This window comes from Lycium ferocissimum, chromosome 10 (genome assembly GCF_029784015.1).
Source record: "Lycium ferocissimum isolate CSIRO_LF1 chromosome 10, AGI_CSIRO_Lferr_CH_V1, whole genome shotgun sequence".
Classification (NCBI taxonomy): domain Eukaryota; kingdom Viridiplantae; phylum Streptophyta; class Magnoliopsida; order Solanales; family Solanaceae; genus Lycium; species Lycium ferocissimum.
In genome coordinates, this window is record NC_081351.1 from 23116149 (window position 1) to 23142210 (window position 26062).

Consider the following 26062-nt stretch of genomic DNA (forward strand, 5'->3'; position numbering starts at 1 on the left):
TCATCTAAGCTCAAATGAATATTCTTCACATATCAATTGAACCTTTCGAGAAAAAGAAATTCAAATTATCTCTCAATTTTTACTATAAATTTGATATTATCCTTAATGTAGAGCTCAAGGATCAAGTGAAAAATTAAGGGACTTTTCTGACGGCTCAATCAATATCGAATTATATAGCAACAAATTCCACCCTTTTCCTTTTAATTTTACAAAGAACAGTAATAACACCACAGACAAGTTAATATCATACCAAATTAAACAAATATCAGCAACCCGTCTAAACAAATATCACATTCACATGTATTGTTTCTCGAAAATGCACAACTACTATATAATATACAAAGTGTACATTGTTCTGATTTTTTCTTCCCCACTCCCCACCAATGTATAGCTCCAATATTAACACTGTCAAAAGCACAAGTAGAAATCTATTGCTGCATCTTTTAGGAACTTGATTTACCCCTGCAATGAAAAGTAGTAGTAATAAGAATAGTTTCAAGTACAATCTTTTTTAAAAAAATATCATCAATTAAAAAACAAAAAACAAAAAAAGTCCAGTGTACAAAGCGTATTGCAAGGTTCGGGAAAAGATTGGGTTCGAAAAACACTGCACCCCAAAGGGGTAATTTAGTAGCCTACACCCATGTTACTCGGACTCTTCAAAAATGGACAGGGGTGCGGGTCGAATTCTCCAAAAGTAGTGCATTTTTGAAGGATCCGACATGGGTGCGGCATCATTTTTGGAGAGTCCGAGCACCATAGGCCTACACTGATGCAAGTCTCAACATCTGATTCTACCGCTCGAACCCACGACCCTTTTCCCGAACCCAAAAGGGGTAATTTAGCCGCAAAGGCTAAAAGTGTCAATGGCTGATACCATAGCTCGGACCGTGACCTTTTTCTCGGAACCCAAAGGGGTAGTTTAGCAGCCTATCCTATTTAGGCGTCAATCCGACACATGTATCATTAATTGATTCCACAACTCTAACCCGACCCATAGATAGGTCATACGAGACAACTTTACCATTACCTCCGATGCTCGGCTAATTAAGAAATAATTAAATAGAACCAAATTTATGTAGTGAGGGTATAATTACTTGTGTTTCTTGGATTGCTTTGCCTTGGCCATTTGTTCAAAAAGGCTACCATCATAAACACTCCTGACTGTCTCTTTGGGCAGCAAGCCATGCTCATCTTTGCAAAGGAGATACAGTATTTTCCACTCTGATTTAGCTGCAATACTGCATAATCCACCCAATTATTTCTGTTACAATTTCTTTAACACTCAAAAGATAAAAGAAAAAAATCAGCCATAATATCACAGGAAGTCACTACCCTGTTTTTAGGAACAAAAAGAAAATCACTGAACTTTGCATAAATACTAAAATTTTCCTAAGTATCACAGAACGTCACAAAATTATTTTTCGTAACAAAACTGAATTTTACATAAGTATCACAAAAAGATTGCTAAACACTTTTTTTTTCAAATAAGTCCTTCAACTCTACCTAAGTCATATAAAATGTATCTTTTGTTTCCTCCTAATAGCTTTCTGTAATACTTAGGCAAAGTTGAATTAATTTTCGATTACAAAAATAGTTCAGTGGCTTTTGCCTTGAATTAAGAAAAATTACAAAAAATAATTTAGTGACTTTAGTACAATAAAGTAAAAATTGAATGATCATTTATAAAATTAAATCCATAATTTAAGGATAAAACCTCATTATTATTCTCGAGATAAAAAGAGAAGAGTATTTACTGTCCGGCAAAGTCCTTGGGTTGCTTGTTTGCCTTGAGCAGTTCATCTAATTCAGTGCCTGTTAAGGCATCTTCATTTGTTCGTCCATGCTTCTTGAATAACTCCTCAAATTTTTCGGGACAGAACCTTCAAAATATGAAGATGCTAATGAAAACGGAACATTTACACACAGATTTAATTTATATACACCGACAGTACAAATTATTTTTATACAACCAAATGCTTTAACCGGCTATGATTAACACGCTCTTTATATTATTTTTCAGTTACATCAATAGTAGCATATAGTTTCCTTTTAAGTGACGTACAAAGTATAACAACTCATGTATTTCCTCTGTCCCAATTTGTTTGACACTTTTCGCTTTTTGAGAGTCAAACGTCTTAATTTTGACCATGTGTTTGAACATAGTATCTCTAAATTTTTCGAAATAAAATGTATCTCTAAATTTTTCGAAATAAAATTTACATATTTGAAAACTACGTAAAAAGAACTATAAGTCACCATAATTAATAATTTGAAATATTTAAAAGAGATGTGTAAAAATTACGGTCAGAGAACAACTCGTTTGACCCTCGACAAGCGAAAAATGTAAACAAATTAGGACGGAGGGAGTATATTATTAATGTATAAACATTGAACTCATTACACAAACAGTGCAGATAGTTCTTATACGGATAATGTAATTCAATTATATATAACAGGTTGTGAGGATTTCCCAAAGAAGTATAAGGAGATCAAGTTCCCCGTCCACTACTGATGTTACGATGTGGGAATATAACACCCCAAAACGTCCAAGCCTACTAATTGGATCATGAGCAACATAATATGGGCGCCCACAACACAGAAAAACCAAGAATTAGGATAAGTCTAACCCCAATACCATAAGATTAGACGAACCTTCACTTGACTCAACGTCAAAAGCTAGCTCGTGAAATAAGAATAACAAAAGTGTCAACAACCGTACAAGGAACATTACACCCCCCCCCCCCTCCACCAAAAACCCCAAAAGAATCTAACAGGCTGTATACCTTATTTTTCATGTAACTTGTTCCACTTATTATGAGTACTTATCCGTTGAGTGACGTGATTGTATAAAAATTCCTTTTTAAGCAATCAATGTATAAAAGCTAAACTCTTCTGTTCAGATAGATGTAACATAGCAGGACCAATTTGGATAAAAAGTAGTGGAGAGACGCTCTATTATTTGTATATTACCTTCCTTCAGTATCGTAGACATCACTATCACTGCCATGCTTAGCAAATTTGATGTTCTTCACCTCAATTGGAAATAGTAGAGAAGGCCACTTCCCCTGTACATAAACATGCACATTAATCTTATACTAGCTCCTTTTTTTTTTTTTTTTTTTTTTTTTTTTTTTGGGTTAAAATCTTATGGCACTTCTAAATGACAGCAGGGAGAAAAGAATAGGAAGATAGGCATCTGCTAACAATTTTCAAAGGTTTCCCCGTCAAAATGTCACATACAACATAAACTTGCACATCAAAGTCATCTTGATGGCCCATCTGGTAAAATGGAGGTCTAGTCACAACTCACACAAGAATTTTTGGGAGGTATAAGCGACATAGGGATGACAATGGAGCGGAGCAGGTTGACATTTTGTGGGTAGAGACAAAACCCAGCACCCTCAGTGCACCCCTTGTCATCCCTAAAGCGACATTTTCGGTCAATAAAAGATGTGGAATTAAGTTGCTACTCCCTCTGTCCCAATAAGAATGATACATTTCTATATTTAGAAATAATTTAACTTAAAATTTTCTTTTTTACCCTTGTTAATGAAATGATTTAAAAGCCACACAAGTATCTATAACTTGTTTTAAGCCATAAGTTTCAAAAATCTTCTTTTCTTTCTTAAACTCCATGCTCAGTCAAACTATATCACATAAATTAGGACGAAGGAAGTATTAAAAGACCATATGTCGTCAAGTGTAAGTCAAAACTTATGTTGACACTCGAATACATAAAACAAAAGGCATATATCTATACTCTATAGTCATGCTAGATGTTGAAATATCTAATATTCATCTAGGTACATACTTATAATCTTACTCCCTACATCACAATTTATATGATGCATATTGACTGTCTAAAAAAGAATTTGATATATTTTTATATTAAAAATAATTTAACTTTAAACTTTTCATTTTATCTTTAAAATTATTTTATAACCCCACAAATATCTATGATTTGTTTTATGCCACAAGTTTCAAAAGTCTTATTGTTCCTCCTTAAATTCCGTCTCTAAACAAAAAATAAAATCATACTAGAGAGGGAAAGAGTAAATTACAGGTCGAGTTTTGCCACTAAGACCAATATTTATGAAAACTGAAGCCACGGTTGAGAGGAGAACGCCACTTCCAATTTTCCTGAAACCTGGTAAAAATACAAAACCCCCAAAAAAGAAATAACAAAAAGTTAATAGAGTATCAACAACCTCTAAAGACAAAATAAAACAAAAACATAACCGGAAACAGTTAACATAGAATTAACATGTCAAATGAAGAACATCTAAGAAAGAACAAAATAAACATACTCACTCTCGCTCTGTTCTTGTCTAATTTAATATAGTTATGCCATAAATTAAGATGAGAATGTATATTTATTTCTGTAACTATAATTTAGTGATTAGTGCATATAAAAACTTGTACTCTCGCATTCCAGTTTATAGAAATTTGTGGTTATAAACATGATATTAACATACACATACATACGTTTATAACATTTGTGTGTATATCTATAAGAACTTCTCATAACATTTATGTGTCTAATAACATTTGTATGTCTAGCCGAGTTTGTAAGTAAGCTAATTATTTTAAAATTTAGAAAATTAGCCTTTCTTTAAGGGATTAAAACGGAAATATGATATATAAGGTGAAAAAAAAAAGAGGGGACTTAGATATATCACCTTTATAAGTTTCCCATGGGTAAATGAGACCATCTTTGTTAATATCAAAGAACATAACATGCTTTTCCAAAGCGGTTGGTTCTTTCTTCTCAATTCCTGCATGATTTTCAAGAACCACAAAGTCACTCACACAAACAGAAATTAAACTACAAACAAAAAATTAATTAGAAGAAGATATAAAGCAAAAACATAAAAAATAAAATTGCATACCCCACTCTTCATCAGTACTACTGGAGGAAGAAGCCATGTGAAATCTTGTTACACACAAGTAGAGAACGAATTAAGTTTCAATTTTACTTTCTAATATCAGAATATAAGTAGAAGATTTAAAGCATTTGATTTGATGTATAGAATCAGAGAATAAGGTGAGTTGCAGTTATGCTTTTTCACTCTTTTTTCTTTTTCTTTGTGTGCTGTGAGATTCCCAAGGCATATGTCTAATATATATATATAGTTGCTTGTATAGGTGGCAGCCTGAGGAGTTATGAAGTTTGATGAGTGTTCTCACACAACAAACACTATGTTACCCCTGATTGGATATAGAAGTCTTTAAATATGCAAAACGTCTTACTATACTAAAAATATATAAAGCTTGATTTTGCTCGCGTGCCTTTAAAATAAAATAAAACATTCTCATAGAAAACACTTCCTTTTAAATAATTTTTATGTGGCGCAAATTCAAATTAGTCTAGATCTTAAAATAAGTTATAGGACAGCTCTTTCGCCACGATTCTAGGGTGACAAGCCTTTGAAAAAAAGATGTGCATGATACTTTAGGTAAATTACATGTTGAAAAACTAATTATTTAGAAGAAAAATGTGTAGTGCTATGGAAGTTAAAGCACAAAGTCACATAGTACGTGTACTTTTGGACTCTATAATGATATAGCCCCAAAAATCTGTAAAATCTATTAGATTAAGGCCTCATTTGTTTGCACTTAATGGAGGTCTGAATCTGATTGGTTCAGACTTTACACCATTAAGTGCATTTGTTTTTTCCTTTTCAAAATCACTTAATGCATCTGAATGTGTCTGATCGAAACAGATCCATAATCAAGTCTGAAAAGTATTCGGACACAAAGTGCTTTCTCTATTCTCGCTCTTTCCTCTTTTACATAGTATATCAATTCAACAAAACTCCCAAAGAAGCAAGACTGCAACTATCAACGAGGCAAAAACATAATTTCCTTCTTCAGTAAAAAATTAAGTTCTTTACTTTATTCCTTCTTTTATTCATTTTTATTTGTAAACAAAGGCCTTTTTTTCTCTTTCATGTTTTCTATTTTCGAACTTCATAAATCCAATCTTTTCACTTTCAAAGTTCACTTTGATTATCATATGGTTTAGCATCACAATATTTCCAGGCACTAGAAGTCAAAAGGACATGGGTATTGTGGGATGGGAATTTCCGTCCTAATTCAATTCTTGAATGTTAATTTCAGTTTAATTGGAACCTGTCTGTAGCTTTTGAGATTTTCTCCAATATTTATTGATATTATTTTGTTATTTGAATATTTAACAAATTAAGATTTTATGTTGTTAAATTAATATTTTTCGTACATTTTCTTGTTATAATATTTAATTACTATTTCATTGAATTGTATGTTTATTATGTTTAAATAATAAATTATATACATTCAGATGTTGAAAAAACAAACAGTCTCATTCACTCAATGTTCAGATGTATAGATAAAATCTTAATCATTCAGATGTGCATTCAGATTCAGACATCTTAATCTGAATGAAAACAAATGCCCCTAAAGCGGTAATGTGTGTCATGAGCATAGATTGCGACACTAAGCCTAAGTGCAAGTTAAGGTTCTTATGTACCTTCCCCTAACACGATTTTTATACTACATAGCATGTTCAACAAAGTTCACAACAAAAATTGACCCTAACTTTTTTTTTTTTTTTTTTTATAAATTTTAGCAAGTACATTGTATATAATTCATGTATTATTAGTAATCGTATATTATACTGACTATATATTGATTGAGCATCGACAACTATTACAGACCGTTACGGCTGAAAAAAGGTCAGCTAACTGAAAATGTTAGGATATCTTTCTAGTATTGAAGCTACACCCTAATAGATGCTAACTTTTTTAACCAAAAAAATTGCTACTTTACCTTGTACAACTTAGCTTAATTTCCTTTTTCAAAGCAAGAAAAGCAATTAAAATAAAATTTGTGTACAGTATCATTTAGAAATGTGAAAAAGATCAAAACCTTATCCTTCAGCAACGGATCTATACCAATCTCTAAACCGTTTCCCACCGCATAAAGAAATCTAATGATTAGGGAGAGATTAGCCCTTTTTCAATAGTTTTAGTCATTAGTTTTTTTATTGAATACATTTTTTTTATTGTTTTTTATATTTTAATGTAAGTTAGATAGCATTCCGCTCTTAACCAGAGATTTTGAGTGAGTCTTGGGAATAAAAAGAATTCAGATGACGCTTCCCTCTTTTATGGTTCTTACGTGGCGGAAATAAGGATTAGTCGAGATCCCAAAACAAGTATCAACACCGATTGAAAAATTAAAAAATCATAAAATTAATGAACTTCAATTTACGGATGCTTCAAGTACCTTTTTTTTTTTTTTTTTTGGGTGGCTTCAAAGAGTTGATAGTAGTTTACAAGAAGTAGAAGCAACGAGGGGATGTTATAGCGTGGAGGTTAAACCATGATTCTCGTGAAAGGGAAAAACAAAGATTGTTTGCTTTAAGAGTAGATTAGGCATATGGAAAACAAAACAAAAAGAATAAATTAGGTGTGTGTTGGCTACCTTTAAGGCTTTTGGCTTTAGCTTTACTCGAAACTTCAGAGTGACAATATGAAAGGAAAAGAAAGGATGTTAGGGTGTCATATGAGTTTTGAATTATAATTTTTCTTTGTTTGCTGAATTTAATTATTTCTAAATTTAAAAGTTTTTTTTTTTGGAGTGAATAAAATAGCAAAGTGTCATATAAATTGAAGCAGAAGGAATAACATCTATGAGGCCTATTAACTAACTATGTAACATCAACTTTAAACGAGCAATTGTGGCTTTCCAACAAGCATAGTTTAAGCTCGTCTCTCACCAAGTGACAAAGTCAAAATTTTCACCCGGAAAACACACACACACACAAGCTAAAGGAATTCAACATATCATATACATGCATATACAATACATATGTAGTTATACCGCACATAGTACAATATCTTTGAAAACAAATTCTTCTATACTCAAATAAGATACGGATATAGCTAGACATCACTTACCTCTAACCTCTTCAACTAGCTCAAATCCTTGATTAAACACCTTTCTACAATGGGACAATTTCCAAACCTAGCAAAAACAATCATAAATAGGATAATCCATCAATAATTTGGCCTTAAAGTGCTTAGGAGGGCCTTAGAAATAAGCTCCAAGCCCACCGACGGTCAAACTCACTTAGTGTGTAATGACCTTGCTATTAATTCCATTAAGTATAATTAAGTGTTGTTGTGGAGGTTCGAAATCAGATCTCGGCTAAAGAAAGAGGAGCAACTATTTTTGATACGGCTAGAATAAAAGAATGATTAATGAGCTGGGAGGGCCACGATTTGGCCACGTCATCTAATAGTTGGTTATAAAGGACAAGACAGGAGAGAGAAAATCATTATTGAACAGGTCATATTCCTCCTCCTCCTTCTTCTTCCTCACGATTTCTTCTCCTTCTTTCATTTCTCTTTCTCTTTCTAAATCTAACTCTCTCTTTTCTTCTTCTTCACAGATCATTGATGACTATGGTGGACTCCCATATTACTTAGTATTATCTTATTAAGCATTTGATTTCCTTATATTTGAATTCCATTTCAGTTATATAAAATATAAAATTGCCCCAAAATTCTTTCAATTTCGCATTATTAGTTGTATTTAGCTTAAATCCATATCTGGATCATCACAATTGGTATCAAAGCCGTCGATTCTATAGCTTGTGGGTCGAGAATGATGGAAGGAACACGTTTACAGACTTTAGATGCTAAGCTAACTCAACATGAGGAGGTCCTATCAGAGTTGACTAAAGGTCAACAATCCCTTCATCAAACACGGAGAGGAATTCAAGGCACCTTGAGTTGCTATTGGAATGATTAACAACCTTGAAGAGACCACAACAAAGGGCCCAAGGCGATGGGATTTTGCCCAATCCAACTCAGGAAGCAAGAGTGGTTAGACCTCAAGTTGCAATTCAAACCCCTCCTCCTAAGTGGGAATTGCCTAGTTTTGAAGGTTAGGAGCCTAAGGTGTGGATTAGGAAGTGTGAGGGGTATTTCAATCTCTATAGGACTCAGGAAAATTCCAAGGTAGAAGCTGCTTCCCTTTACCTGAATGGAATAGCTGAAACCTGGTAACATTCATTGATATTGAGTAAGGGGGAGATCTCTTGGACTGAGTTAAAAAAGGAACTAGTCATTAGGTTCAGTGATGAAGTGTTTGAGGATGTTGTGGAGGAGTTCAACAAACTGAGTCAAGTTGGATCTTTTGATGAGTTTTTGGTACAGTTTGAAGATAAAAAGGCTCATATGTTGGTTAGAAATCCCACTTAGATGAATCTCATTTTTTGTCTAGTTTCATAGGGGCCTTGAAAGAAGATATTAAGGTAGGAGTTAAGTTGCATCAGCCAACAACTCTTAGGCTAGCTATAGAACAAGCTAAACTGCAGGAAAGAGCTATTGAAGTAGCTAAAAAGAAATCCAAAGCTACTGCTAAACTATTTGCTAAGCCTAGTGGTTCTACTACTGTTAAGGGTGGTCCTTTATCTAGTGCACCTAGATCCAATGGATTTATGCTTACTCCTGAGGTGTATGAGTATAGGAAGAGTAACCACTTATGCTTTAGATATGGTGAAAAATATGGCCCTGGGCATCAATATAAGAAGCAACAGTTAAACTGCATGATTGGTGAACAAATCCCTGCCCCAGAGATTACTGATTTAGAAGGAGAACAATCTGGTGTTGATTTGGTTACTAAAGGGGAACTAGAGTTAGAAATTATGGAGGCTGTATGTCTGAATGTTTTGACTGGGGATAATCAAGGAGTAAATACTATACAAGTAAGAGGCATTGTGAAAAATAGAAAACTGACAGTACTAATTAATTCAAGTGCTACTCACAGTTTTATTGACGTGAACACTATCAAGGAAACTGGTTATCATTCTAGCAATTGCCCACCTGTAAGGGTGACTGTAGCAGATGGAAACTATGTCATGACAACTTCTCAATGCAAAGAATTCTCCTGGAAGATACAAGGGAGGCCATTTATTGAGAAATTACTTATTATTCCTTTGGGTGGTTGTGATCTTGTTTTGGGCAATGATTGGATGAAGAAGCACAATCCCACAAAGTTTGATCATGAGAGAAACTGCATCACTATTGGTAGGAAGGGCAACAAGTTAGTGTCACATGGAATATTTGAAGAGAGTAAGCTCAGTATGATTTCTAATAGAACCATGGGCAAGATGTTAAAGACAGGTCAGGATCTCATAGCTCACCTGTTTATGATGAGCTTGCTGGTGCAGGATGATCAAGAACATATAGATGAAACAATATAGGAGGTGGTAAAGTCCTATCATGATGTGTTTTCTGAGCTTAAAACATTGCCCCCCACTAGAGCACTAGACCACTCAATACCATTAAAACCTGGAGCCTTACCTATTAGTTTGAGATCTTATAGGTACAACTATTATCAAAAGGATGAGTTAGAAAGACAAGTTAAAGAAATGCTTACCAATGGAATCATTCAACAAAGTCAATCTCCCTTTTCCTCACCAGCTTTGCTAGTCAAGAAGAAATATGGTACATGGAGGTTCTGTGTGGACTATAGGGGTTTAAATGACGTTACCATTAAGGATAAGTATCTTATTCCTATTGTGGATGACTTATTAGATGAACTATATGGGGCTGTGATATTTTTAAAGGTGGATTTGAGAGCTGGTTATCACCAGATTAGAATGAAGGTAGAAGATGTGCACAAAACTGCATTCAAGACAGACATGGGGCATTATGAGTTTAAGGTCATGCCATTTGGCTTGACCAATGATCCAGCAACCTTCCAAGCACTGATGAATCAGGTTTTCCAACCCTATCTCAGAAAATTTATATTGGTATTCTTTGATGATATTCTAGTTTACAGTCTCTCCTTAGAAGATCATGTGAAGCATTTTATTACTATGTTTGACACCCTCAGACAACATTCATTATTTGCAAAACAATCTAAATGCTCTTTTGGCCAACCCAAAATTAAGTACTTAGGCCATGTAATTACTGCAGAAGGAGTATCCACTGACCCATCCAAAATACAGACCATGGTTGATTGGCCTAGGCCAACAACATTAAGAGCTCTCAGAGGATTCTTGGTGTTAACATGTTAGTATAGAAAGCATGTTTCAAACTATGAGGCTATATGCAGGCCCTTTACTGATTTACTTAAGAAAGATTCATTCAGGTGGAACCATGAAGCTGAATTAGCTTTCATTGCCCTGAAAAGAGCAATGTACACCACTCCTGTTCTAAGTTTGCCAAATTATTCAAAGGAGTTTGTGGTAGAAACCGATGCTAGTCATGGAGGAATTGGTGCAGTTTTAATGCAGGATGGAAGGCTAATTGCATGTCTTAGTAAAGTACTAGCACAGAAACATAGAGACAAATCTATATATGAGAAAGAGTATATGGCACTTCTGAATGCAGTAGAAAAATGGAGACTATTTGCAGTTTAAGCATTTTGTGGTCAGGACTGATCACCATAGTTTGAAGTTCTTGTTAGATCAAAAGGTAACTTCTGTAATCCAGCAGAAGGGTATGACTAAGCTTTTGGGGTTAGACTATGAAGTTCAACATAAGAAAAGGGCTGAGAATAGAGTTGCTGATGCACTCTCAAGGCAACATAAAATTGATTCCACTATTGATCATTACAAGGGATAGCTGATGGCTATTAGCATCTTTGTTCCCTCTTGGAGGGTTGAGATCAGCTCCAGCTATGAACGGGATGCTCAAGCTATAGAAATCATCTCTCAAGTATCAGTGGATTTACATGGTCCTAGCATATGGCATTTTTTATCTGGTGTTCGCAGAAGAAAGGGTAAGCTGTGTATTGGTGCTAATGGTGGTCTCAGGAACCAATTAATAACCACTTTCCATGAATCTCCTATGGAGGGTCACTCTGGTCAGCTTGGTACACTTAAAAGATTGGCTCAATTGTTTTATTGGCCTGGGATGAAACAAATGGTGATTGCATTTGTCTACGTAACATTTGCCTTAGAAGCAAAGAAGAGAATATAGCCTATCCAAGATTGCTGCAACCTCTCCCTATTCCTAATCAGGCTTGGAGTCATATTAGTATGGATTTTATTGAAGGACTACCTAAGTCAAGAAACAAGGATGTGATCTTGGTAGTAGTGGATAGAATGACCAAGTATGCACACTTCATTGCTCTTACACACCCTTATACTGCCTCAACTGTTGCTAATCTATTTTGGAAAATGGCGCATAGCCTACATGGTACACCTGAGTCCATTGTTACTGATAGAGACATAATATTTCTCAGTAATTTATGGCAAGCATTATTCCAGATGTTAGGTACTCAGCTACATTACAGCACTGCATACCACCCTTAGAGTGATGGTCAAACTGAGAGGGTGAACAAGTGTCTAGAAAACTAGCTTAGGTGTATGACTGCTAGTAGGCCAAGTCATTGGAAGCATTGGCTTCAGGCTGCTGAATGGTGGTACAACACTAACTTCCATACTAGTTTGCAGTGCACACCTTTTGAAGCTTTGTATGGATACTCACCTCCTCAACTATCCTTAGGTCCACTACTTGAAATTATGGTGCCAGCAGCTGAGGATACTATCATGAGACGGCAACAAACGCAACAACTTCTAAAGGATAATTTGAACAAAGCTCAAGAGCGTATGAAGTACTATGCTGATATACGAACTGATAGAGAGTTTTAGGTGGGGGACATGGTTTACTTGAAGTTACAACCCTATAGACAGTCTTCCATTACTCTAAGAAGAAACCTGAAGCTCAGCTCTAAGAACTATAGTCCATATAAGGTACTAGCCAGGATGGGTAATGTTGCTTATCGACTAGAGCTACCTCAAGAGAGTAAGGTTCATCCTATTTTCTGTGTATCCTTGCTCAAGAAGAAGGTTGTTGATCGAGTGGTGGTTCAGACCTTACTTCCTAACACTGGTGAAGATGGTCAGTTCTTGGTAAAACCTTTTGCAATCTTGCAAAGACAAATGATCAAAAGAAACAATGTTGCAGTGGCTAGAATTTTGGTACAATGGTTTAACTTGCCTCCTGACGATGCTGCATGGGAGGATTACCAATTTATCAAGGCCAAGTTCCCAGATTTTGACAATTAATCCTTAAGGGCAAGGATTGTTTCCAAGCAGTGGGGATTGTAATGACCTTGCTATTAATCCCATTAAGTATAACTAAGTGTTGCCGTGGAGGTTCGAAATCAGATCTCGGCTAAAGAAAGAGGAGCGACTATTTTTTATCTATCGGCTAGAATAAAAGAATGATTAATGAGCTGGGAGAGCCATGATTTGGCCACGACATCTAATAGTTAGTTATAATGGACAAGACAGAGAGAGAAATTCATTATTGAACAGGTCATTTTCCTCCTTCTTCTTCTTCTTCCTCATGATTTCTTCTCCTTCTTTCATAGCTCTTTCTCTTTCTAAATCTAACTCTCTCCTTATTGATGACTATGGTGGACTCCCAAATTACTTAGTATTATCTTATTAAGCATTTGATTTCCTTGTATTTGAATTCCATTTCAGTTATATAAAACGAAAATTGCCCCAAAATTCTTTCAATTTCGCATTATTAGTTGTATTTATCTTAAATCCATATCTGGATCATCACATAGTGGAATAGACTTAGGTTCAATCTCTTCTTAATCTCCTTATATGTGTAGAATCAACATTCTAACTACCCATAAATTACTCCCTACCTGTGCTAGTGAGAAGCAACACGTACCTGAAAGAATAGTTGAAGTACGTGCAAATTGACTTGGACACTACCGTCATCCAAACAATTACCCATAAAAATTCATTCCATGAAGAAATTCCTAATTCCATTCTGCTTTTTGATAATTGTTGTATCCGGACCAACTTGCGCACCTTGACTAATTTCAAGAATATCAGCTATCTCACGAATAGCTCTACTGAGAAGAAATCGCCTAGCATTTTTGCCTCCACTAGGATTTGAACCGGTGACCTCATGGTTCTAAATCCACTTTATTGACTACTGGGCCACACCCTTGAATGCAAGTCCTAATTCCATTATTGCAACTCAAAAAGATTTAAGGAAAAAAATCTTAAGGAACCAAGTGCAAGATTGTTCTTGAACAGATTTTCTGGAAAATTGACCGATGTCGCCAACAGGGTCGAACAAGAACACAGAAATATAGGAAGGAGAGGAAAAGCACATTATATTCAACATCAATCCACGATTACAACCCCTAATTTCCTAGTTATACAGAGAAACTCCAACTATGGTAGTTACAAAATAGTCCCTAATTTTCATATATAACAAGTTGGCATTATTCAGTAGAGTTCGAAAAGTAACAGCAATCCCTTCCATAATAAGCAGTCATCTTTCTCAAATAAAACTATACACATATTTATAGATATATTAGGACGACTTTGCTACTATCTGAGCAATAAGGTTATATACATTTTCATCTTCAGTGTTCTTCTCCAATTACAAAATACAACACCTCAAAACCAAGCCTCTTTGTTCCACCCGATTCTCTTCATTGCCTGCCAAAAGAAACACCATATTTCACTCAAGACAGAGATCTCTATGAGTGTTTTTTCACCCAGTTTCTCACTTCACAAGCTTTTGTATATGAGTTCTTTTGACATATTCTTTTAGTATTTTTGTCAATCACAATTAAGATTCTTTATAAGAAAATTCATTTTATTCATAGAATATGAGTTGCTTTTTTCCACGTGTTATCGAAGGGGAAAGCTTCTTCAACTTTAATCCTTAGGAGACACCATAAGATAAAAGCTCTCAATTATTCAACGATTAGTTTCATGCTTTAAAGATCTCTACCTTTTGCTTAGGAAATGACATTTTAAAACTATTGTTCCCTTCATGATATTGAAGATTTTTTACAATGGACAAGGAAGTTATAGGTTGTGCACATCAAAATTCTCCGAATAAGTATCATGATGTCATTACGGAATCTGAAGTTTCCATAGATATGATATATAGAAATATCTCACAAATGTGTAATGAATATTTGAAGAATAAACAAGCACAATGGAGAACCGAAATGTAGAAAGGAGTTTTACCAAATTGTCAAGATGTAACTAAGGAGTCTGAAGCTTTCACAGATATGGTGTATACAAATATCTCACAAATGCAAAATGAATATTTAAGAAACGAACAAGTACGACGGATAACCGAAATATATAAGGAAACTTTACCAGATCATTCATGAAAGGAATGACTAAATATATTATGTATATACAAGAATTTCTTTTGGCATTATTCACATTTTAGGAGCACTGAGCAAATAACAGCTTATTTTATGTTTAAAAAAAATAAAAAAAATCTCTAACAATTTTCAACAGGCTATTTCGATGACAACATTCTTAATCGGGTTGCTTATGTTGAGAAAAATTTACACTAACATTTAAGATTTCAAATAATTTAAGGAGAAATAAACAAATAAAAAAAATATGTGTGTGCGCGTGCATAGTGAAAATCTTATGAGAAAATGTTAGACCATGCCCTGAAAACATTTAGACAACAGTCTAATGTTTTGTCAACATTAGACAATATTCTAATGTTTTGTTTGTAAGGCTGAGCAATATTTGAGCAAACATTAGGCCAGAGTCTAACATTGCCCGGAAGGGTAATTTTACAAAGAGAAACATTTGCATAACTTTTAAAAATAAATAATCGGGGACATTTGGATAAATCAGTCCTCGACATAGGGCTATGGGCTAAGCGCCTCTTGGGAACCAATCCTCTTTTGGAAATGATAAACGCTCTCTGGTCATGAATGTTAGAAGAGGAGATAAGGAGTGTAGATATGGCAAACAGAGGCGGATCCAGGATTTTAAGGTTATGGGTTCCAAAAAAAAAAAAAAAAAAAATTACAACAACAACATACCTAGTGTAGTCCCACCAGTAAATCATGACATTCCGAAAAAAGAAAGGAGAGAAGTAACCAAGCCCAATTCTCTGATTAAGCAGCTTAATAAATGGCCAATTTACTGTTTTAATTTGCTGGGTCTGTGTTCTTTGTTTGATGGCTATTGATTTTTAGAAGCAAAAGAAAGCAAATTGAATTTTTTTTTTTTAAAAAAGCGTCCAGCGGGAATCAATCCCGCAACCATCTGGGCAAAATCCCCCTTGGCAGTCCGTCCTTTGCCATGGAACCATCATGGTTATGGGTTCCACACTGAAAATACTTATACTCTACTATATTTTACAATATAAAAATAGGACTTACGGTAGCGGGTGTGGGTTCTCGAGAACCCACACCCGCTACTGTAGATCCGCCCCTGATGGCAAACATATTTCAAACTTCTTATTTAGCTGATTCAGAATAAACAATAGAAAAACTCAAGCTAAATTGAAATAATTGATAGCTCAACTTCAACATGCAGAACTAGTTTTCGATTTTGAGGAGACATCATTTCCTTCTTTAATTGCAATAATATATCTTCCATTGTGTATTGGCGCTTCCAATCTGCTAGCATGGGGAAGAGACTTGGCTCGACCTGATAATGTTCTCAGGTCGAGGTTAAGCTTATTTTCTAACTGTCCAAGTCTTTAAAAGTTGATTAGACAGTGGGACCTACGACGCCGGTTTCTTGGTTTACACAACTCATGTTTATTCTTGTTTGGAACCTCACACTAGGTGAGTGATCTAGTTACTCCTTTCCGCAGAAAAGTTTTAACTGATAGATGCGCCCTTCATGCAGAGTATAATAAACAGTACATGTCATAACAAGCCCGAATTCTTTGGGTTTCAGTAACACCAAAGTAATTACGAGTAGCAGAAAACACAAAGCAAGCAATTCTCACATTCAATTGACAAGGTAAAAATAACCCTTGCTGGAAAGTTACATCTTCAATTTAGACACCTTAGAAGTTTCAATAAGAAAATACGTTTTTGAAAGAATTGTAAACAGCCCTCGTCACGTAGTATTAGTTAGGCCAACCATTATTAACCGAGGACTAACTTGCCTCTATTGATCAAATTTCATTTTATTCAATGAATATCAACAACAATTCTTGTCCTCAATGATTATAACATCGATAAAAGGTTTCGAGAAAGTTGTTCCTTTTCAACTATCTCCCCTCCCATGCCTTCAATTCTCACCCAAAGAACACTTTTTTCTAGTTGTTAAACGCGCGCTTAAGCCTTGAAGTGAGGCACAAAACATATTGTGCGTGCCTCACTTTATGGGTGCTTCAAAGATCATCATCAAGGCTCTAACGCATACTCAACACTAAACAATTGATATTTTCTTTATCGTTTTTTTTTTTTCATATTCTTTGTCCATATACTATCTGTTACTCATGCTTCTGAATATTAATCTTGGACTACACATGCATTTTTGTATTTTATTTCTCCCTTTGCACCTTTTCATTAAGGCCCTTGCTTTATATTCGTGCGCTTAAAGCCCCAAAGGACTTTGGAGCTTTTTTGCGCTTTTCGCTTTTGATAATACTGAATGTATTCAACATGGTGGTTGAAAGTCAAGGTGACTATAAGTGCATCAGTGACCATTCAGGGCAGAGCTGAGATCTCCCTTTTTCTTCTCTATGCTTTTTAATTCTTTATCTTTCAACCTATTTTTTTGTTTTTGGTTTCTAGAAGCAACTGAACTTTAGGACCTGTTGCTAATCTCATTAACTCAATTGAGAAACTCCAATATGCTATTTTTGTGGTATAAATTTTCGGAAACAAAACACCAGCTTTGATCTCTTATATTGCTCATTTAGCCCGACAGGTCCTACAGTAATAAATCTGTTTCTAGCAGGACTAGAAAACAGATCATTTCCCTTTACATTTCAACCACATCAATGCTTTTGATGTTGACCTTATTTCATCAATAAATCATAGAGAAAATTCAGACTTGTCTCGTGAACTAAGTTAAGTCTCAAAAGCAGCTTATGCACGTTCACGAAGAGATGCAACAACCATTAAAAGCCTAACCATGAAAGTTATGGGAACCAAAGAAATGATTAAAAGATCTCTTGATGCAAAAGGAAGTTTCCTTGGTAGTTTTGTTCCAATATTATGTCAATTGTTAAGCTACAAACTTCTTGTCAATCAATTTTCCTATAGTAAATCTTCAAATACTTTGGCCCTCCAAAATGTGTACTTCGATAGCTTCTTCAATAAATATTGTCTACTAAGCTTGGAAGCAGCTAGTAAGTTTTGTCAGCTCTACGAATGCTTTGTTGATCTTGGTATTGGCAGTAATTTTAAACGAGTCATTTTCAATGTTGTGATGGAAGTGTGCCTCAGAAAAATTCAGCTCTTTAGATGCAGTCATACTTCTTAACTTTGCCTCCGAGGTACTTGGTGGCAAAGCAATTCTATGTCTCCAATTAACTACTGTTTTATAACCTGTTTGGCCAAATAGGCTATTAATCTTCTATCAGCATACCTTAGTGTTACTTTTACATTAACCCAACTAAAGGAGTTGGTGACTAAAATATCAAAGCCCACCACAAGTTAAAAGTATGATACGATAGTCAACAAGGATATTTGAAGATTAGCCAAGAACTAAATTAAATGACACAATTCTTACTCATCTCAAGAAAAGATACAATTCTTAACATTAACAGCGGAAAGCATAAAGAGGGAATTAATACTAAAATTCAATCAACTTCAAGGAAAAATCATGGATATATCCAAGAACACAGAAAAATGGATCTACAAGCACATCTTCGGAAAAGCTGAGAAAGAAAGCCCTACGTTGGGAGGACCAATTATAGTTCCTGTCCATGATTGCATGTACACATCATCTGCATCATCCATTCCGTAGTTGACAGTTCCATCCCCAATTCCCCTTTCTCCTCTTTCAAGCTCTTCCAATAATCTGAAATTCCTCGGGACTGGAGTTCAAGGAAATATCATCAGATAAAGAGCAACACACTTATATGGTATGCAGATTGTAGTGCATTTAAAAAGGGTTTGCTTGAAAGATTGAAAAACATAAAGTTTAATGAATAACAATCATGTTAAACCTTATAGAGGAAAACAACAAACAGTTTGTAAATACAAAGGGAGAAGAATAAGGAATAGTATTGCACAAGATACCAAGGAATAGTTTTTTTTTTTTTTTTTCCCTTAACTCATACTGTTGCAGCTAGAAATTGAATGAGTAAAACAAGTTCAAATATAAGTGTTGGTAAAATTATAAGTGGTGTAACCTAAGAGTATCGTACAGGATGCCTAGGAATAGTTTTCTTTCCCTGAACTCATATCATGGTAGGTAAAAAATGAATAGCAAAATAAACTCGCTAAAGGAAGCTAAATAAAAATATATTCTAGCTGCTTGATCCAAAATGCTATTTTTTTCTTTGATGATTTAAGATTGTTCGAAATAATAGCTTTTATATACCAAAAACCACAAAACTTCCAAAATTAAGTAGAAACTCTTGGTTAACAAGTGATGTTTTCCTCAAAATGCAGACTTCAGAACCTCCCAACAACTGAGGGTCATCTTAGATCATTAGATCCCCAAATGTATGAGAGGAAGCAACTAAATTTTCACAAAGTTATTTTTTAACGTGCAAGTTATATAGAGGAGATAAATGTGTTCAATTTCATTCAAGAACTTAATGGTATTCAATTGCATGTAGCACTGAACTTGAAAACAAATGCCATCTCAATTTCGGACGAAATAACAAAAGTATCCAGAGAGTTCACTATTTTCATAATTCTCTTCTAACTTAATAAAGGAGGAAAAAACAGATTCAATCAGGTTTAAATCAATAATCATGGACATGCAAGTATGGTTGTTTCTTACAAGTGAAAATATAAACGGGTTAAGTATCTAGCACACTTTACAAAAAGCTAAAAACTTAGACCTAGATAAGATGCTAGAAAGCACCCAAGGGTATGGCCTAGTGGTCAATAAAGTGAATTGAGAACCATAAAGACAAAAACACTAGGTGATTTCTTCCCTCTGTCGCAGCCTTGGTGGACGGAGTTACCTGATACCTGTTGCTGGTCGGAGGTGCAAGGTATCCCATGGAATTAGTCGAGGTGCGTGCATGCTGGCCCGGACACCACGGTTATTAAAAAAAAATGATGCTAGAAACTTATACCGCTCTATAAATGAAATCCTTAAGTTTAGCTTCATCCTACTTGGAAATGTACCATTATGTTTTCTTAAGGCAATTGTCTGCAGAACATAATCATGAATTACTAAGTATTGGAGTTGTGATCAGCTCAAATCATTTTGCCTGCTCTTAAGGATGCGGATCAGTTAGTATTTACATTGAGTCACATGAAGCTCCGCATTCCTTCCTACCCCAAGGGTTAGCTCAATGGGCAAAGGTTGAGGGACTTGTGTCTTAGGTCACAAGTTCGAACCCTGTCTCAAGCAAACTAATAGCCTGTTTGTCCAAGTTTCTAGAAAGCCAAAAGTGCTTATATTTTAAAAATGAGTGCTTTTGAGTAGTGGCAGAAGTTGTTTTTCAGAAGCTAAAAAAAATTTTTTTTTTCCCTAAAAGCACTTTTGAAACATTGGTCAAGCACAAAGTACTGCTCTAATATTGGCAAAAGTGATTTTCAAAATGATTATCCAAACACAAATTGCTACTCTCCAAAAATACCTTTTCGATAAGCACTTCTAATAAAAAGCAATTTAAAAATAAGCAGATTTTGGAAAACTCGAACAAACAGTAAATGTTATAAGTCTAGTATAAAGTGAAGAAAGCTAGATGGATGGACCCATCATCCCTAAGTTTCGAAGGTTGCGGTTGGTTCAAGGAAGTGGCTCTAGACAAATTTCTCGATCACCATCAAAAAAATCTGCATTCCCTCCTTTGACTCTCCCTCCAGTTGCACACACCCAACAGAACTATCCTAAAGAAAAAAAAAACCCTGAAAATGTACTAAAACTTTCAACAACCTTCTAACTAGAAATTACCTTCTCCTGTCCCTTACTTTTCTTTGCACCATATATCTCACATACACAACTCTTTCTGTGGTTGATATTGATTTTGCTGAAACAAAATAGCAGGAACAGATGAAACGAGAACTCGAATTACAGAACAGGAGACCAAGAACTCAGGCACCCAGTGGCAGATGGAAGCAATGTAGATGGTAAAACTTACAAAGGAGCAAAAACCGATCATTCAGTAGCCGCATGAATAGTATATTATCTAGAATTCTAATCAATGAACCTTCGACCTGAGCATCAGTAAGACAATATCTTCACCTTAATTAAGTTTTCTGATAACAAAGATTTCAACTTTCCAGTAAAGGCTGACAACAAGTCCACCATGAAATACAATTTGTTTTGTTAGTGCCTCAAAAGGACAGCTCTTTAGAACCTGAAAAACAGCCTGAACAGAGTAGAATGCATATAGCTAACCTCAACTTTTATAGTGGTCAGGCAGATTGTTCTGAAGAAAGAGGACCCTAAGAAACTCAGAAGGAAATAAAATGTAGGAACCACTCATAGTTAGAGAATAACAATAAGGGATGTTTTTTTTAGGGAAGGGATTATAATTCCGAGATTAAATTCAGGATTGGCTTATCCCACGTTTGGTAGTACTTTTTATTCCAGGATTAGACCAATCAACCGAAAATCTACCAATAAAGGTATATCCACTAGATAATGGCGTTATTAATCCCGACCCCGAACATCCTCTCATCCCCCCCCCCCCACCCCCCCCCCCCCCCCCCCAAAAAAAAAAAAAAAAAAAAAAAAAGAAAGGGCAAGTTACCTATTTGGCTGGTCGGCCAAAAATAATAACATTCGCTAGCCAAATGTACAAAAATTATATACTATTATGTATAAAAATTGTATCTTTTATGTATAATATACATTTACATACAAAAAATATACATTTGCTGTCTATTATTTTAGTGGGGGCTATTTATGTCAATCTCTCATTAACGAAAAACCCAAAAAAAAAAGTGGTCCAGAATTTGCATAGGGATTAAGGGTTGCTTGATTTTTCACATTGAAACAGGAAATGTTAGCCCGATCACTAAATCTTATTCATGGCAAAACCCAACAAAGAAACCCTGGTCTCATACATCAGAAATTAAGGTATAAATAGCAAGGGAAAGACATAAACGAAAAAGAGACTTAAAACAAGAGTTCAATAAAGATTTAGTACAACTAAACAAAAAAAAAAAATCAATCTTGAAATGTAACAAAGCATAAAATGACTAGTACATTTTGAGGATTTTGAAGCTTACTCACAACCCTGGATGATCCTTCTGTGCTTATTTCTGGCAGCATTTTGAATTACAACAGCAAAGAAAGATTCTTTCTTTTTTAACTGACAAAACAAGGGGTTCCTAGAAATACAAGTTCAAACAAAAAAGAGACTGAAAACAAGAGTTCAATAAAGATTTAGTACAACTACACAAAAATATCAATCTTGAAATGTAACAAAGCATAAAATGCCCAGTATATTTTGAAGACTTTGAAGCTTACTCACAAGTCACAACCCTGGATGATCCTTCTGAGCCCATTTCTGGCAGCAGTTTTAATTATAACAGCAAAGAAAGGTCTTTTTTTTTTTTTTAATTGGCAAGGGAAATACAGAATTCTACCAAAAAAGATAAACTTTAAACAGACAAGGCAAACGAGTTCAATAAAGATTTAGTACAACTAAACAAAAATATCAAGCTTGAAATGTAACATAACATAACATAAAATTGAGTTCTATCAAGATTTAGTACAACTAAACAAAATTATCAAGCTTTAAATATAACATAACATAAAATTGAGTTCTATCAAGATTTAGTACAACTAAACAAAAACATCAAGCTTGAAATGTAACATAACATAAAATTGAGTTCTATCAGGATTTAGTACAACTAAACAAAAACATCAAGCTTGAAATGTAACATAGCATAAAATTGAGTTCTATCAGGATTTAGTACAACTAAACAAAAATATCAATCTTGAAATGTAACATAGCATAAAATTGAGTTCTATCAGGATTTAGTACAACTAAACAAAAATATCAAGCTTGAAATGTAACATAACATAAAATTGAGTTCTATCAGGATTTAGTACAACTAAACAAAAATATCAAGCTTGAAATGTAACATAACATAAAATTGAGTTCTATCAGGATTTAGTACAACTAAACAAAAATATCAATCTTGAAATGTAACAAAGCATTAAATTTTGAATAGACAAAAACAAAGGGTTACTAGAAAGCGCAAAGAAAGAGGCAAAGCTCAACTCAGAAACACTAGTCTCATACACGCAGAAATTAAGGTATAAATATCATGGGCATACAGAATTCAAACAAAAAAGATAAACTTTAAACAGACAAGGCAAAAAATTTGTACAAAGAATTAGTACAATTAACAAAGCATAAAATTTGAAGCTTACTCACAGCCCTTAATGATCCTTCTGAGTTAGGTTGCATTTTGAATTATAACAGCAAAGAAAGGTTTTTTTTTTTTTTTTTTTGTTATTTTTTATTTTTTTTAATTGACAAAACAAAAGGGTTGCTAAAAAGAGTAAAGAAAGAGGAAAATGGGAAGAATTGGACTGATTTTAGCCCAACACAACACAATCAATTTTAAATTAATCTCTAATTTAGTTCAATACTAGCCCAATTCTAATTCATTTTTTGTTTGAATTTATTGCTTGAGATTTACTTTTTTTTTTCTTTCTATGTATTCACTTTTTTGTTTCTTGTATCATGCATCTTATAGGTTTGGGGTGTGTTTAATGTGGAAGCAAATATTTTACATGAAACATAATACACTACTGGTTGACATGTCAACTTTTGCACTCATACAAAACAAGTTTACTAAAATATTTAAAAGTGCTTTTCATCACTTAATATTTTTCAGTTGTTTTTACTTAGCTAAGCCAAACTTACTTTAGTCTGTTCTTTTATATCCGGAGTTGTTCAACTTAGTTTGCACATCACTCGACCAATTTATATGCCATCGTGTCTAGATTTGAATTTAGTCTTTTCTTTTTATATCGGGTGTTGTTCAACTTGGTTTGCACATAACTCGACTAATTTATTTGTCATCATGTCTAGATTTGAATTTGGTATCTCCAGATTATCACTTTTATGTCATAACCACTTAAGCCACCGCATTGTTTAGACTCACACTTGCAAATCAAAAACATTTACCCTTTCTTTTTCTTTTAGAATTTTTATGGAGAACTACATAAATTGGGGCAATTAGTATAGTGGCCCGATTTTCTTTCAATTCCGTGCTAGATAGACAAGGCAAGAAAAACAGGGGACATATCCGTCAGGGGCACAGTGCTACTAGTCAAAGTTCTCAATGGTGCTTTACTGGGACGCCTTGCAGGCCGGGCTTTTAGAGATGAGGCTTTTGGGCGAAAACCAAGTCAATTTGGAATCACCAAACCTTGCAACCTCAAATGTGGCAAGAGCCACATATAACTGTGGCTCGTTGTCCAAGGTGCGTGCTATAACTATAGTCATGGGAAGGGGCATAGAGAACTTTGTTCCCTACCTCATCATACTTTAGGAGGAGCACCTGCGACCTGGGGCTGCATTTATAGCCGCTCATGAGCGGATCTAGGAGCGTTGAAAGTGTTCACTAGATATCATTTGGTAAAAAATTATAATGTATATATAAATTTTTTTTTTAATTTTTTATATGTATATATAGAATTTGAACCCCTAGACACAAAACTAAAGATTGACTCAGTGATTAAGGAGATTTAAAATTTATCTTGAGTTCCAAGTTCAAATCGTAAAGACTAAAATTTAATTCAACCCCCTTAATGAAATTCCTGATTTTTATGCCTTTATCGTCATACTAAATGCAGATACGTCCAATATATAATACTTTATCAATTTGTGCTTGTGATACTTGTTGGAGTTCTTGAACCTACCATTATTAGAGACGACAATATATAATACTTATTGAGTCCTTGAAACTCACCACTTCACTTCAGTATGCAGAAGCTGGTACTAATATTAAGGCTTGACTTGAGTGTTTGTTATTGATAATGCGGCTATCATTTGAGTCACCATTCTTATAATTATTGTTATTTTTTTTTTTTTTTTTTTTTTTTTTTTTTTTGGAAACTCCGAAAAACCGCGGCTATCAATGGCTTGAGTCACCATTCTTATAATTATTGTTAGTTAAAGGTGAGTCGTCCATTTTTTTTAGTGGAGGTTATCATTAGTTGTTTCAACTTCATGTTTTACGAACGTAAAGTTGTGGAAACTTGAAGAAGTCGCGAGGTTTCAACCGAGAGATTTAGCTAGAGAGAGAAATATTGAGAAAGAGAGATAAGACTTATTATGCCCTTTATAGAATGAATAGAGTCAAATATCATAACAACTTTAACTATCCAATCATAGACCCTAACTCCTTGCATTGACGCATCCCAATGGAAACTGTGTTGCAACTCAGAAGGTACACCCGCGTAGCTAATCGGCATATGCTATTCCACTTGATTAACACACGTGACATATAGTTTTGTTGCCCTCGTTCACTTTTTTTCATTTTTATTAGCATTTTAAATTTCCAAAAGCTTTGCAGGCGATGACGATACTTAGCATCGATTAAATGATGGAAACATATGTTTCGGCTTTGAAAGATACCAAAAAAAAACCAATCTAAAGACTTGAGTGAAAGGGACTTAGCATCAAAATAGTTTTTATATTTTAATAAAAACGTTAATTTTTCTGAAAAAATTTGCATTTTCATAATTCGACCGGTTTGAAAGAAGCTCTTATTAACAACAAACTTATCCAATCCCCATTGCTTTGCACCACTCTATTATTTCTCCTTTCCATTAACCAAAATAATATTCTCATATTCCACATTACAAGAATTCAAAAATAACCAACTGTAGAGTAAAGCCAAAGGTACTAATGAGATAGTATGCTATTCCTTCCATTTCTCTCGGGCATTTGATCAAACACGTAAGGAGGCTATATTTCTTCCACGTTTTACATCACCTTCATCTTTAAAAAGTGTGGCAAGAAGCATGTCTTCAAGAATTTCGGACTCCTTCTTGAAGAATCATTTCCATTATGCCGAACTATTCGAGATTCTTTTGACCTTTAAAAATGACACCATTAGCGCCGGCTCTTACTTGTTCTTTATCTTTCCTTCTTGAGTCATAACTCCAATGCTTCATTTCCACAAT

At 34.5% G+C, this 26062-nt stretch overlaps 2 protein-coding genes across 7 annotated transcripts; both read right to left on the reverse strand.

The window, feature by feature from the left end:
- Positions 1-121: 121 nt before the first annotated feature.
- LOC132032859 (probable peroxygenase 5) lies at positions 122-5120 on the reverse strand. The gene is made up of 7 exons (XM_059422630.1): positions 4893-5120; positions 4683-4778; positions 4065-4150; positions 2974-3068; positions 1758-1883; positions 1098-1241; positions 122-462 (listed from the first exon to the last, which is right to left on the reverse strand). The coding sequence occupies exons 1-7, from the start codon at positions 4927-4929 to the stop codon at positions 444-446; spliced, it is 603 nt and encodes a 200-aa protein (XP_059278613.1). The 5' UTR covers positions 4930-5120; the 3' UTR covers positions 122-443.
- A 9116-nt stretch (positions 5121-14236) lies between these two features.
- Positions 14237-22684, reverse strand: LOC132032860 (ubiquitin-conjugating enzyme E2 variant 1A-like). 6 transcript variants are annotated; one of them, XR_009408613.1, is made up of 3 exons: positions 22118-22678; positions 18673-18812; positions 14237-14479 (listed from the first exon to the last, which is right to left on the reverse strand). XR_009408613.1 is itself a non-coding variant. In XM_059422632.1 (3 exons), the coding sequence occupies exons 1-3, from the start codon at positions 22181-22183 to the stop codon at positions 14438-14440; spliced, it is 225 nt and encodes a 74-aa protein (XP_059278615.1). In that variant the 5' UTR covers positions 22184-22684; the 3' UTR covers positions 14237-14437. The 6 variants fall into 6 exon arrangements, 1 of the variants encoding a protein (XP_059278615.1); XR_009408614.1 differs by lacking the exon at positions 22118-22678 and adding an exon at positions 21305-21551; XR_009408611.1 differs by lacking the exon at positions 22118-22678 and adding an exon at positions 20858-21550 and having other exon boundaries at positions 14237-14504.
- Positions 22685-26062: the final 3378 nt, after the last annotated feature.